This window comes from Syngnathoides biaculeatus, chromosome 12 (assembly GCF_019802595.1).
Source record: "Syngnathoides biaculeatus isolate LvHL_M chromosome 12, ASM1980259v1, whole genome shotgun sequence".
Classification (NCBI taxonomy): domain Eukaryota; kingdom Metazoa; phylum Chordata; class Actinopteri; order Syngnathiformes; family Syngnathidae; genus Syngnathoides; species Syngnathoides biaculeatus.
In genome coordinates, this window is record NC_084651.1 from 14,557,513 (window position 1) to 14,572,478 (window position 14,966).

General features: G+C 40.2%; 1 protein-coding gene across 2 annotated transcripts in view; it reads left to right on the forward strand.

Annotated features, from left to right (window-relative positions):
• LOC133509779 (collagen alpha-1(XIX) chain) overlaps positions 1–14,966 on the forward strand; it is a 106,336-nt gene that overhangs the window by 59,231 nt on the left and 32,139 nt on the right. For both annotated transcript variants that reach the window (XM_061837128.1, XM_061837129.1), the window contains exons 18-31: positions 2,428–2,490; positions 2,565–2,609; positions 4,154–4,186; positions 7,412–7,450; positions 7,560–7,601; positions 8,300–8,353; positions 8,809–8,853; positions 10,255–10,329; positions 12,109–12,150; positions 13,034–13,111; positions 13,471–13,506; positions 14,028–14,081; positions 14,282–14,335; positions 14,902–14,943. In XM_061837128.1, coding sequence (XP_061693112.1) covers positions 2,428–2,490; positions 2,565–2,609; positions 4,154–4,186; positions 7,412–7,450; positions 7,560–7,601; positions 8,300–8,353; positions 8,809–8,853; positions 10,255–10,329; positions 12,109–12,150; positions 13,034–13,111; positions 13,471–13,506; positions 14,028–14,081; positions 14,282–14,335; positions 14,902–14,943 — 702 coding nt within the window. The remainder of the gene's footprint in view (positions 1–2,427; positions 2,491–2,564; positions 2,610–4,153; positions 4,187–7,411; positions 7,451–7,559; positions 7,602–8,299; positions 8,354–8,808; positions 8,854–10,254; positions 10,330–12,108; positions 12,151–13,033; positions 13,112–13,470; positions 13,507–14,027; positions 14,082–14,281; positions 14,336–14,901; positions 14,944–14,966) is intronic.

Genomic DNA, 14,966 nt, shown 5'->3' on the forward strand with positions numbered 1-14,966 from the left:
CAGCCCAAACTGGTTTACAGCTGATTTGTTCTTTGTTTGTTTGCAAAATGAACTATTCTTTCTCCTCTTCACTGACATCGGTTACAGTATGTGCGAAAGTGACCCGCTCAACTCAAAAGCAAATGTTGCTAAGTGGTACAGTAATGCTGATTTATCTCAAGCAATGTGTACCTCATGTGCCCTATTTGTTTTTTATCTTCTGTGGATACTCTTTTTCTCAAAGAGAACAACATACTGTATGATGAATGGAATTGGATTACATAACAGAAGGAAAGTTTTATTAGGATGGGGGACATGTATGGTAAGAACTACAGAGATGCATCTGGAGCTTGTCTGAGCTGCTTGCTCACCCCCAGAGTGTAGATTTTTAGAGCAGAAAACAGGCACACGCGCAGTGTTCCGGGAAGACGGGATTCTCATGAATCACATCTCCAGTAGCTTGTGACAGTCTCAAACAAGCCCTGGCAGAAAGCTGCACAAAAAGATGATGCAGTAGGTCAGACGAATCACACCAGGAGCCTTTGCTAACATTCAAGGTTCCAAAAAAGCCAAACCAGCCAAATCAGGTCCAAGCAGATGGACATCAGTGACGGGGAGACTCGGAAACAGCCACACCAGTTTAAAAAGGGGAAAAAAAGAAAGTTCTGTCAGTGTTGCAGAGGGCAAAATGGGGTCATCTGGTAAAATGTAAATAGAGACGGAAAGTTGGGTAATGAGCAATTGGTGGGCACAAGATGGAAGTGGAACAATTGGGCTTGGCCATTGTATCAAAAGAGAGTGTGACTTAGTCTAAAAGGAAAAAGGAAACACTTGTCCTTGTCCTGTGTGCTTTGCTTTGTCATTGTCTTAAATAGGGTGGAGGTAACCACAAGGGTACACTTGACTTTTATATCTTGCGAACACATTTGTAATTTTTTGACCTTTTAAACGGTCCAAACTGTTACAGTACCTCGGCGTCCTACAATTGTCCCTATGGGGTATTATAGTGTAGACCGTAGCCTGGTTGAAAAATTTCATTAATCAGTCTTTAGCAGTTGTGTCAACTTCACAAACTTGGTCAAAAACATATGGAGTGGGATCTGCAAACAAGTTACAAACAAAATGATGCATATTGACTTGAAAATCGTTGATAATTGCTTGGAAAAAAAGTTGATAAAGTAAATGAAATGGAGGCCTGTTGGGGATCGTGACAGATGGTGTTACTGGGAAACAAGGAAGGATGCCTATTTGCAGAGAAAATGTCCAGTGTCTCCTCAACCCCTGCTACCTCCACTCGCTAAGATGCTCTTCTACTGTAATGAACAGAAAAGGTAATGCTAAGTCCTCCAAATGTTGCGCTGGATGAATCCCAAAATAATCGAATAATTGTTTTGTGACTGTGTAGAATAGCATCTGGGTCCGAATCTGGAACGGGGTGTACCTTTTGAAGACATTTGAGGCATTAATTTTTAATAGGTTTTACTTGTTGGGACAAAGGCTTGACAAAAATGTGGTGATTGAGCCAGTTAGAATAAAAGTAAGGCATGGTCAGGGGTACATATGGTAAATAAAGCTTCACCAAATTTAATTAGTAGTTTTTACACAGTGCCTTCACCTTTCCTCAAATTGTAATATGACATTCCATCTGTTCATATACAGGAACAGTCTCTGATCTAATAAAAACTGAAGAAACGGAGGCTATAGCTCATTAAATGAATGCTATCACGGCGGCTGTTGTCAAAGTAACTGGGGAAGGGTTGAAGCGTAATTTGTTTGCCCAGGTGGGACTACGGAGAGTGGAAATATGTTATAACCCCCATCCAATGTTGTTGTAGTTTCATTTTGGTAGACACACTTTGTAGCATCTGAAATGTTTCTTGAATGACAAAAAAAATAGTTGGTGATGAATCTATGTTATCCGAGGGTGTTTGCAAGTTACACAATACAAGGTCAAAAGTTTTGTAAAATACATAAAAGTAAGATGAGAGTTCTGGCAAGTCCCCAAACGAAGAAAAAGTTTTCCCTGTTTAGATTTCTATCACAGATATACAGTGTCTTACTTATCATTCCCTGTATGTCATGGCCAATGTGAAGGTACACTTGGTGTATTCTTTGACATTTTCCCACATAAGTGATAGGAATAAATCCTATTAAAATGCACCAAGGACAACTCACCAGCAATCATTAAGTGCCATCTATTGGAAGACAGTGGAATAGAACATTGAAAAAAAAAGTGCTGCATTGCAACAGGGCTTATGTTTTCCACCATCTTTGACACTCACAATTTTTTTTTATCATGAAAATTCAACTGGATTTGGATTCACATATTTCTGTTTTTTTTTTTAAGTTATTCACAACATCTGTCGATGCCTTATGTTATTTTTCATATCTTTGTGCCCCTGCTTTGCTAGTCAGTGAACAAGAATGATCTGCTCTGTTCACGTGCAGGGGGAGAAGGGCGAAGCTGGTGTCCCTCAAGAAAAGGGGGCAAAAGGAGACAGAGGAGACCTTGTAGGTGTTCTCCCACGGTGACACTTTCCATGCTGCTGTGCTATAGAGTCATTTACCAAGGCCTACTCCCGCAGGGTCAACCAGGTGCTAAGGGTGCCGAAGGGTTGAAAGGACAGAAAGTGAGTCAATGTCAAGTGCCAATACATGACGCCGATCTCTGTTTGTGTCTGCTGTCACTGTGCCTGCGAGTGTGTGAGTTATTATTGGTCTGTTTGGACTGCAAGGATATCTGAATGTCATTCATCAACCGCTAATGAATTGGCAGCTCTGTTGTATTTTTTTCCTCTCGGCGTGAGAACACAACACAACCTCGCAGCAGGCAACTTGTACTTTTTTGTTGCTCATAAACATATTGCGGAGGTTTGTAGTCAAGCGTGCATAGGTCAGTCCCATGTGCTGCAATGCAAACATGTTTTCCAGAATGCAATTTTTCCAACCGAGTCTGCACCTTAAACATTTATGATTGTTCACAAAAGTACACTGAGCAGACACAACATTAAATACAGACAACCAATGCAGAGTATTATTGAAATTCTACCTTTACAAACATAAAAATGATCATCACTTTATTGTGATACAGTATGCCTATTACTACTTCTAAGCTGGGCTGTTATATACTACGACTACTATAACACTGTAATAGGAAAAATGTAAATGAAAAAATGTAGTATTTAATAACAATGCAACAATAGAATGAGAATCCATCTTAGTGGTCCACTATAATAAAAATAATTTTAATAGACTGTTGGAAGGTAAAACAAGAATGAAATACAGTATCATTTTTCATGTTACTTTTTCTGGGATGTCCCATTCGTCTTTATGTTCCCTGGCTTTCATCATTCTTCAAAAATTGGCTTCCACTCTGTCATTTGCATTTGATCCCAATCCAAATGTGCTTTAAAAGCCTGTAAAGTTTTGCTGTCTTCACACTTTAAATTTAGAAGATTGTGGTAGCTGGGCTGGGGAATGAATTCTCTGTGTGTTTTTGAGTTATTTATATGATGTCTACGGTGTATATAGATAGATTGTTGCTGTGTTGTCTTAGTGTTGTGGAAGCATGAACGTAATAGCTTATAAATGATGAATGGGACAAAGCAGGCTCCCAACAGTAATGCATCACGACACGCTAGAGCTCCCAACGCACCCATTACAAAAGGTTGTATGTGGTTTAAAAATGCCGCAATAACTACTGTGTGTATGACATGATGACTATTGATGAGTGTTTTTGTGCCACTCGCATCATGTCACTTGACTTCCACTTTATTTTCCATTTCGCTGTGCCGCCCGAGATGTTTCTTTAAACGACAGTGATGTACGTATCTCTGTGAGGTCATTGGTAACATGTTGCCTTTGAAAGGAGTAAAATATTGATGTCAAAAGTTATTAAAATGACAAAAGTGGTTCCTTGGAACTTTCAGTCGTGAGTCTACTGATGCCCTTACCTGTCTTTCTGCTATCATTGCTGAACATAGATTGCGATAAAACATGGGTTAGAGAACACTTGCAGATGCAAGTCTATGACCCCCTGAAAAAAAGGTTAGTCAAGAACCAAAAATTGCGGTGCGGAGTGCTAGAAAAAAAAAGTATGGGTGAGACATACGGCTTTATTCACTAACCTATACTCGAAAAACGTTATAGTCATGATTATGTTTCTTTCTTTAAGGGTGATGCTGGACCCCCCGGTCCACCTGGTCCTGTAAGTATACGAAGAATATTGTGTGTTTGTAATCCGTTTTAAGTCTTTGTTAGTCATCATATACATTGTACCCATGCTACTCGATGGGGGTAGGGACTGAGCTGGGCCACCAGTCGTGAAAGTCTGTGTATAATTGACACCCATTATAATTGCAATTAGAGAAAGAGAGTGTGTGTGTGTGTGGTGTGTGTGTGTGGTGTGTGTGTGTGTGTGGTGTGTGTGTGTGTGAGAGAGAGAGGGGGGGGGGTACGGGTTCCCCTTAAAGATTAAAAAAAGATTTTAAAAAATTGAAAAAAGTTGGAAAAGAAATGTGCAAGTATGCAGGTGTCAAACGGCGAGTCTGCAGCAATCAACTACATTAGCATCCTGTTGCATAACACAAAGAGCCAAGTTACTTTTGATTGTATCATCTTTTTCTGAATTAATAGGCCTTGCCACACAGGAGTGTTTAGCTTGTTGTGTATTTTGGTTTAAGCAAAGAGGAATACTGAATCTTTTTAATGTTCATTCCCAGCATCATCGATTTCAGAATCCAAGCAGTCCAGCTGGCTATTAACCGAGCTCACACTTCCACACATTGATCTGTCATCAGGGTGTCATGAAATTTTGTTTTTGAACGCCGTTATATCTTCACATATGTAGTTAATTTGCAAAATTACTTTTCAAAGTGTGAGTTTTTTTCTTCCCCCTCTGACGTACATTTTAAGCAGTGGTGGAAAGAAAACCAGATTTCTTTCTTCGCCAAAGGTTGTGCAGAATGGGTGGTGTTGCATGAATGAATGAATACATTGCTTTGATGTTTGAAGATTCCAAGCACAATGCAAGTCAAAAATCAGTTAATGAACTGTATTCGACCTAGAAGAAGCATTACCCCTGATATCAAAAAAGTGGTGTGTTTAAAAATAATAAAGCCCACAAATCAGAATGAGCTGTTACGAAAGAGTCCTAAATGTTTTTTCTAAGGATGTACCAATGACAGATTTCTCTTTCATTGCTATTGGCAGAAAGGTGGCATTTTAAAAGCTAAATAAAAGCTAAGTAAGGTGGGTTTTATTATTGTTTGTCTGAATTTCAAGATTCAGAACCACATCGAAATAGACAGCACACCTGTCCAAACCATTGAGGACTTCCTTTGCAGTTGTCTCTTTACTTAAAATTTCACTTCAATGGGGAGGAAATTGTTCGTTTAAATCAAAACCTAAAGGCTCCATTTTGTTCATCCTTGTGTGGTGAGCTGTTGACCACACAGGACATTGCAGACGTATACAGTGGCACACACAGCAGAAGAAAACATTAGTCATTTGATAAATGGAGCCATTTGAACATTTAGTACCAGTCTCTGTATGCGCTGTCTGCCTTCTTGTGGCAGATAATTTTGGCAGTTAAGCATCGATTTCCCTTACACAGCAGAAGCAGGGGTTCAGATCATTACCCTCCCGCCATAAACCTCGGGCTCCTTTGTATTAGTGGCAGGGAGGTGCGGCGGTTTTACCGCCGCATGCTGCAACATTCTTCCCGTTGGCTTTAACGTGGCAAAACAGGCTTTTGAGGTTGGAGATATTCCTGCTTTTACAGCTGCCAGCCTCACTTTAGAGTGGAGCTTTGTAATGGGTTCTACTAAAGCTGGCATACTAAGCTCTGTTGAGTAAATTGTGCCATGCCAGAGTTCACCGCTCATGTTTGAAATTGACAATGAGGCTGCATGTTGATGGCCGTGAGACGTTGATCAGTGCCTGAAGTCGGAAAACAAGACAAATGACTGCATCTTGTCTTGAAAATGGATGATGTAGATGGCCCTTTGAGGATCTGATTTAAGGTTACCATTACTCTAGATGACAAAAAAAACATCTCATGTTAGACATTAACTTAATTGTTGCGAAAGGCTCCTAAGCATATATTGCCCAGATGCACCTACACATGGGCTGCTAAACAAAGGCAAAGAAAGTTGTACAACTTAAATATGTGAAGGTGGCTTGCATTTCCTCGTGGATGCTGCTTTTGATTGCTTTCTACAGTATCTCACTCCATTAATTAGAATGCTTAAACCGCTGAACATTGAGCTGCTTCTTATATCACATAGCGTGGGAGGAAAACGTGAGAGAGAGGAGGACAGAGGGTTTTGTTTGGTTTTATCTGCCATGAAATTAATGCACAGACTCAAAACTGCCATTAGAATAAATGTCCAGTACATGATTCATCCTAAACCTGATTAATCTAACATTTTGTTAAATCTGTATTTCTAGCAAATAAAGTTTTTTCAGAGTGGGAATCATAATTATGAAATGTGATGTTCTTAAAATACAATTTAATGAATACTTTTCCTGGTCTAATTTATGATGTGTGTGAAAATAAATTTCATACAATGTCACACCTAATGTAACATGTATAATGTCACATGTAATTCACTTGGGCATATTTTTATTTGGTAATTATCCTACACACTGAATCAATCAATGTGTCAGATGGAATTTTGCGTGCAGTGATGAAAACAACAAACACAACAAAAACTTGTCATTGACCAATACAACGTTTATCCTTCTGGTTGACAGTGCTATTAAATTGTTTGGAGGAAGGTTGTGCAGGTGAGGATCAAAAATGCGTGACAAGAATTTTAGACGAACTAAGAAAACTAAACTACCTATCAACTCCTAGCTTGTGTGTATTTTATATGTTAAATCTGAACATCCTTCATCGTCTCAAATCACAATACTGTTTCACAGCTGTAATTATATTTAAAAGTCAGAGGTGGGGGCTCGACTCAGATGACTTGACTCCAGACATATTCTAGTCAACAATTTTAGGACGAGGCTAAAAACATCCAACTTGACTAGGATTTGGAAAAACCTGACCTAACAAATGTTCCCTCTTTACAGTACGAAAATAAACACATAAAAAAAAATATATGTTTACATGTCATGCACGGAAACCTGGCAATTATGCAGAGTTCGGAGGCCACCTCATGAAACATTTTAAATATTGTGGAAGGAGCTCTGAAAAAGATTATGAAAGTATGCTTAATAGCCATAACATGACCCCCCTGATCAAGCACATTTTATTTACATGTATGGTAACTTTTGATTAACACTGAAAAAAATTATTGTGTATAATGGTGTAAAACAGGGACTGTATTCCTAATGTATGCATAAAATAACTTGAACTTATTTCATATGCACTGTAAGATCAGAGACAGGTTCTTTAAAGATGACTGTGCATTTTATTTTCTAGGTGATGACAGCTCATGGATTAAAGCACCTCTCTGGAACTGTAAGCAGCTCCATTGTATCATGAATCACGGATGATTTGCACATACAATAGAACCGTATTTCTTGCTGAGTCACATTTTGAGCTGCTTTATTTTTTTCATGTGTTGAAGGATGAAACGATAACTATGCAGAAGGGAGAGAAGGGAGTTTGGGTAAGCACTGTTGGATATTGTTTTGGATTCATTTTAAATAAAGGGATTTTTTGTTTGACTAGCCGACTGGTTGGCACACGTGCTTCAAGAATGATCATAACAACAATAATTATGATAATAATTACCTAAATTAATTGATGCTTGCAATGATTGAAAAGCTGTGATGCCAGCTAGTCACATGTTCATGAATGTTTTACGCCTGACATCCACCAGTCATGTCCCTGGATTTAAAAAAATAGAGCTCTCTATGGTCAAATTGTTAATTCACTTGCAGCATTTATATATTTTTTTCATACTTGTATGTTCATTTGAAAGAGAATTCAGTTCTCTTTCTGGTTCGCTTTCTGGTCCACTTCAGATCTGATGGGGCCTCAGTTGATAAATGGAAAATAAAGTGAACCTGGACCACATTTCATACTGTAGATTAAATGAGGTACTCTGAGAATTTCAAGCAGTTCTTTACTATGCTGAGTGCTTGTTGGCAAAGACGATTGATCGTGAGTTGAAAGGGAAAATGCATTCACGACAAGCTCAACTTGAATAACAGAACGGATCCTATTCTTAGCCTATGGAAAAGGTCTTAACACTGATTGGTTTTATTCTTTCAAAGGCACACTGTATGCCTACTGCTACTACCAGTTACAACAAAATGAAGACAGGAACATTTTTTGTTTCTTAATTACATTTTCTTCTGTCAGGGAAAGCAAGGCCCGTCTGGACCAACTGGACTTCCCGGCCTCCCCGGAGAACCAGTAAGTAGACCTTCAGCAGACTTCATGTCAAGCCCCATCGCCTTCTCCGTCACCTTGGCTTATCCTCTACTTCCCAACGCAGTCTGCCAGACTGAGCCCGAAATCAACTGATGAATACTGTGATTAGCAAGATGTCAGAGAGACAAGTCTAGTCTCTCTTCTTTTTTTTTTCAAATGCAGTCAGTCAGCAAATTTAATAATGAATTAGGGGGAAATGAAAATTCCTGTAATTTTTTGCCAAAGAACAGAAGTTCAATTTGTTTGCTGCACCTGCTTTGATAATGAGCATCTGTCTTTCTTGAAAAGCAGAGAGGAGAAAAAGAGACGTTTTCTAAATGCTGTCTAAAGGAAATTATGTTGGAACTCGACAGTCTGCTGCAGCAGTGAGGCGGAGGCTGGCTGTGAGATGAAGCTTTCCTGATAGACTTCTTATTTGTCCCCACTCCTGTTAACAGGGCTCACCAGGGGTGCCTGGGAGAGATGGCCGAAAAGGAGAGAAAGTAAGAAAACTTCAAATCAAGCTTTCACCTCAAAGAAGAGAAAAGAATGTGTTTTGATTATCAGACATTGACATACACAAGACTCAGTACAAAGATAATCCACATTCAAGAATACAACACCTTCCTGATGACTCACCTTGCAAAGCATTCATGACATCGTCACTCACGCCAGAACTGCTTCCCCCTGTTTTTTATGCCCTTGACTACCCGACTATTTTACGCAAAATCCTTTTGCGGCAGGACTTGTTCCAAACACTTGACTGCAAGTGACGAAGTGCAAAAGCTTGCGCTTTGACACACGAGTTTGATGAGCTGTGTCACTTGTCAAAATAAATGACGCTTTACACGCGACTCCCCTCCCGCCAGAGTCATTCTGTCAAACTCCAGGGCAGAGAAATAAATCTAATTCCAAGTGCTTTAAGCTTTCTATGTCCTCTCAGATTGAGAACCCTTCGTTTTGTCACCTTCGCTAATGCAAAGTAATGCCAGAGACAGGTCTGATTATGTATTCATATGAGAGTCACAGCAAAAACAAACATTAATTTCAAGAGTAGATTTGGATGAAAAGCAAATATACTGTGCATAAAGCCATTAAATTATGTGGCTGCAGAGCGAATATTAAGTGTGCTTACCAAAACTAACAATAAAGTGTCTCCTTGTAAGGCTGCACAAGTCTTTAGATCTACACGAGCAAGGCTTCCCCTAAAACTGAACCCTCTTTTGGTCACTTAAATACTTCCATTCTTTCATATTGATGCACAACCATGTGGAGTTTATCTTGGAATTAATTTCACCTATGTGAGTCACTCGAGGTCTTTTCCCACCCAGTCATGTAATTTTTGTGACATGCAACAAGCGTGACTTTGTCAAATTAGGGTACACCCAGTAGATTTTCCCTGAGAATTTCAATTTTGAGTACAATTCACATGACTTTCTAGAGATTGTTCTGTTCATGCCTCAGCCATTTTCCTTTAGCTTCACTGGAAAAAAAACAGCTTATGATTGAAATAATATGATCAATTAAAACTAAGTTGACTTACAGTAGACTTAATCTCACTTCTACATAGCTCTGTCATACTGTTAACTGTAAACCTTTCACTATGTCGCTACGTCTTTCTTGCCTTCATTACATTTGTCAGCTGTCCCTCTGACTTTTAAGAAAAAGAAAACAAGCTGTAATCATCACGAGGTTTAGTTACATCCGTGAAAGGACTGCATTAAATTACTTCAGACAAGCAACAAAAATATTGTTTGTCATGTGGACAGCAACTTTCAAAAAAAAGTTGTCATTTGATGGTTTTGTGAAGAATTCTACAAACGCTGCTCTCCAAAAATGATCACAATAAAATGACATTGTGCATAAGTCATTTCATGAGGGTTGACTCGGGAATCTTTCCATAGGGCGACTTGGGAGAAGTGATGGGGATTCAGGGACCTCCAGGACCAAAGGGCGAGCCCGGAGAGCCTGGATATGTGGTGTGTATTCATGTTTACCTGACCTTTAGGATGCCTTGTTTGATCTTCTTCTTCTTCTTCTTTTCCTTTCGGCTTGTCCCGTTAGGGGGTGCCACAGCGTGTCATCTTTTTCCATCTAAGCCTATATCGTGCATCTTCTTCTCTAACACCCACTGTCCTCATGTCCTCCCTCACAACATCCATCAACCTTTTCTTTGGTCTTCCTCTCACTCTTTTACCTGGCAGCTCCATCCTCACCACCTTTCTAGCAATATACTCACTCTCTCGTCTCTGAACATGTCCAAACGATCTGAGTCTGCTGTCTCTAACCTTGTCTCCAAAACATCCAACTTTGTCTGTCCCTCTAATGAGCTAATTTCTAATCCTATCCAACCTGTTCACTCCAAGCGAGAACCTCAGCATCTTCATTTCTGCTACCTTCGGTTCTGCTTCCTGTTGTTTCTTCAGTGCCACCGTCTCTAATCCGTACATCATGGCCAGCCTCACCACTGTTTTATAAAATTTGCCCTTCATCATAGACTCTTCTGTCGTATAGAAGACCAGACACCTTCCGCCAACCGTTCCACCCCGCTAGGACCCGTTTCTTCACTTCCTTACCACACTCTCCATTGCTCTGTATTGTTGACCCCGAGTATTTGAAGTCATCCACCCTTGCTATCTCTTCTCCCTGGAGCCTTACTCTTTTCTCTCCACCCCTCTCATTCACACACATATATTCTGTTTTACTTCGGCTAATCGTCATTCCTCTCCTTTCCAGTGCGTGCCTCCATCTTTCTCATTGTTCCTCCAACTGCTCCCTGTTTTCACTATACATGTATGTTTGATAAAGACTTAAAAATAAAGCCTGTGAACCAAACTCGGCCATCCATCATATTCACAGACGCCATGCTATGATGATGACACAAGCCGTTAAGTAATCCAGCATTGGACAACCTAACCTGGGTTATCATTTCTCCTACGATTATGGAGATAACGGCTGTTGAAGGATTGCGTTTTATTGATTTGTCTATTCATATATGTACTTTACCGAAAAATGTTCATTATAGCGTCATCAAACAAGTGATTCATGTACGGTCCTCCACCGACTTCATAGCTTTGAAGAATCTTGTTTGTTTTCTCGGGAGCAACACTCCACCTGAGGCAACCTCATCAAGCAGAGAAATAGGGGAAGGAAATAGTGCAGTCTGAAGTGTTTATACCTCTTACATGTTCTCTAACGTGATATGTGTACAAAGTCAGATAGCATCGTAGGGACGGCGGTCCTTTCACGAATGGCTTTGCTGGTAAGTGTCTCTGAGGGAACATAGACATTTTCCCTACATTTTATGGTCTTTGTTATTTAAGACGACAATAAAAGTAATAAAACCAACTCAATGGGTGTCTTTAATGAGGGAGGGCTCTTCAAATAACTGTCGCTCAATTGATTTTTGCCGGTAAATGAATAATGAAGGTCTGTATTTCTTTGCTCACTTTTATAATTGGATGTAATGATGAAGTTCTCCTGGAAATGGCATCATTGTTAGTCCCAATCTACTACCTTTAATATACAACATGGATTGTGGGGCTTGTTAACCACGGTAATCAATGTCATCTATGTGCTGTAAAGTTAATGAATGATAATAGATCTTTTTGTTTTTGGGGGGTGGGGCTACACTTTTGTCACCACCCCAAGGAGGAATGAACATGAACTTGTCGCACTTTTCAGACTGAGCTGTAGAGTTGTACTTATTCTGTTCTAACATCTTTTTTTTCTGATTTACTTATCACTTTGTCATGTAGGGTGACGGGCTGTCTATGTCCAGAGGTTCTCGTGGCCCCAAGGTAAAGCACCGGTGCTCTAAATCAAGGTCTTCATGATCTGTATTTAATTTGTAAAGTAAACTCCAAGAAAATTTGTTCACAAAACAAATTGTATTATCTGTTTTTAAAATGCTCCAAAATTCCATTGTACTTATAACAACTGATTTATTGTTGCAACAATTCATATCTGAGTCAAGAATATTTATGTGAATGAGTGACCGATTACCAAGCCTGCCTCACAGTTCTGAGGACCTGGGCTCAAATTGGGCCTCGACTGTGAGGAGTTTACATGTTCTCCCCATCCCTGTACGGGTTTTCTCTGGGTTCTCCAGTTTCCTCCCACATTCCAAAAACACTCTTGGGAGGTTCATCGAGGACGCTAAATTACTCAGAGTCCTCGTCGATGGGCTAAAGGTGCACAGTCCACAGTTGGCTCATATAGTATGTATCAATTTGAACTTTTTTTTTTTTTCAGAGGCAAATCTCTACCAGCCTCCCAAACCCAACTCAAACATTGTGAGCCAATGTCGGCTCACGAGTGCATTTTATACCTGTGCTCTGACAAATGTTATTTTTAATGAATGCTTTCAATTTCCCATAGACACAATACCAAAACCTTGTAAAGATCCTTCCCAAAAGACTTTGTTGTACGCAGGAGGGGGACGTGTTGACTTTTTCACGGGCAATAATGTTATGTCAAGCCTTATTTAAAGCAGACAAGGAACACATGTACCCCACTGTCCTTGTAAATACTTGTTCCCTCCCCTTCAAACTGAAAAAGGCAAAAACACTGAAAGCAAAAATCAAATTGGGTTCAGTCTAAATACTTAATGATCATGCAGAGCGGTAGCTCTTCAGGAGCTTCGGATTGAGCCATCTGACTGCTGCCTTGTTCTTTTGTCAGGGGGAGCGAGGCATCCCGGGACTGCCTGGAGAGCACGGTAATAAAGGCGAGCCTGGAGAGAGCATCACAGGCATGCCTGTGAGTATGATGCTGTATTTGATTGTTCTCCATATTCATTCTTTGCCTGAAGTTCACATCTACGCCCTGGAAAAGGGGGCTCAGCCCTCAGTAAATTGACTTTCTGCTGAAACTGGCAGTCATTACTGCTAGACGCTTCCTGCTGTGTAGCATGCATTCAACCCTCCGTCATATATCTTGCACAATGCACATTTCAACCATGCCGACAAGATTGCAAGCACATCTGTCTCCATTTCTTTTAATATAGAGTTGTTGGAGGCAGAATCGATATGAGCAAAAAATGTCTAACACAATAGCTTTATTGGCTCTCTGGTGCTCGAGGCCAGGTGGTGTTAACAAGCTGCGTGATGTCTTCTCAGGGCCCCTTGGGACCTCCAGGAAAGCCAGGAACTGAGGTTTGTGGCATATATCCTAAATTCATGCAGGCACGTGCACAGACACCTAAGTGGTGCTCAAGCACCTGTCTTTCTATTTTTTGGGGGGAGTGTGGGGAGAGAGCGAAGAAAGTGCCCTTCTTGGCTGCAGTCCAATTATGCCAGCAAAACGAACAACACCGACCCCTAACCCCCCACCCCCGCCCCCCTCCCCACCAAAGAACACTTTCGATCAGGAAATATCATCAGTAGGACCAATTACCCCATCCACCCACTTGAAGAATATTTTTCTGTGGGTGTCAATCCATGACAGTATTTTATTTAAAAATCGAATTTCTATCTAAGGCACATGATAATCATTATACAGTGGAATTAATTTTTAGTAATCATGGAAAGGAAAAGCAGTTTTTGAACTCAAATTCAAAACACCATCTCCAAAATGGATTTTGTTCAATTTTGGAGGTCCCACAGTATATCATAATCAACGTGTTCAGTTTATCCCACACGCTAAGTCATCAATGCTGTTTTTTTTCTTTTTTCAGGGTCTTCATGGAGCCCCAGGTTCACCTGGGCCTGCTGGAGCTCCAGGAAGGCTGGTGAGTTGTTCCCATCACACCATCCACCACCTGCCGGCTGTGCCCATAAAAGTCAGACTGTCAGCTCACTGCAGGCGGTCCAATCACACATTGCCACCAACTGTGACAGATGTGAAAGTACAATTACAGTTTGGCATGTTCGCTTAATTGCATTCCCCGAAGGACTGTTCGCTTTTCTTGTTTCTTTCTCTCACTGAAAGGGCCCTCCTGGCAGCCCGGGCCCCCCTGGCCCAGCTGGACCTCCAGGTGAACCAGTAAGTTTGAAAATCTCTTTTGCGCATTTGTACCGTGAAGGTAAATGTACTAATGCTACTTTGGTTTGGGGGTAATTTGAAGTCACACAGCCTAAAGTTACCTTCAGGAAGGTCTTGGTGTTGATGACTAATTGACAGCCCCCTTCTTCCTCTCCACACCTGCTGTTTTTGCTAATAATTGTCAAATAGTTGGTGTCTGCAACAGGATGGTCGTTATTAGGGATGCTTTTTTTTCTTTTTAATTCAAACAATGGACATTTTTTTTTACCATTGCATGTTTGTGATACATGGACATCAAATAAAAAAAAAGTCAAATGATAAGATGGACAAGAGGATTTTGTTCTCTCATAATTATTCAAGTGTTTTTTCCAGCCTTGCAGATTCAACCAGTAAAAGTGAATGATTTCTGAAGTCTTCATGGTTTTATTTGTCTAAAATCCACAAAAACTATTAACCGCTGTTTACAGCATCAAATAAACAAATGAATAGGTTTGTCATATAATAAATGTACTTTCCTGAAGTTTACCATGTTTTATGTTGTTTTTTTAACTTTTTTTTTTTCCTAGACTGCACTACCAATTGTTGGCGATATGGGGGCTTTGCTTAAGGTATTTTACTCTCATAATTAATG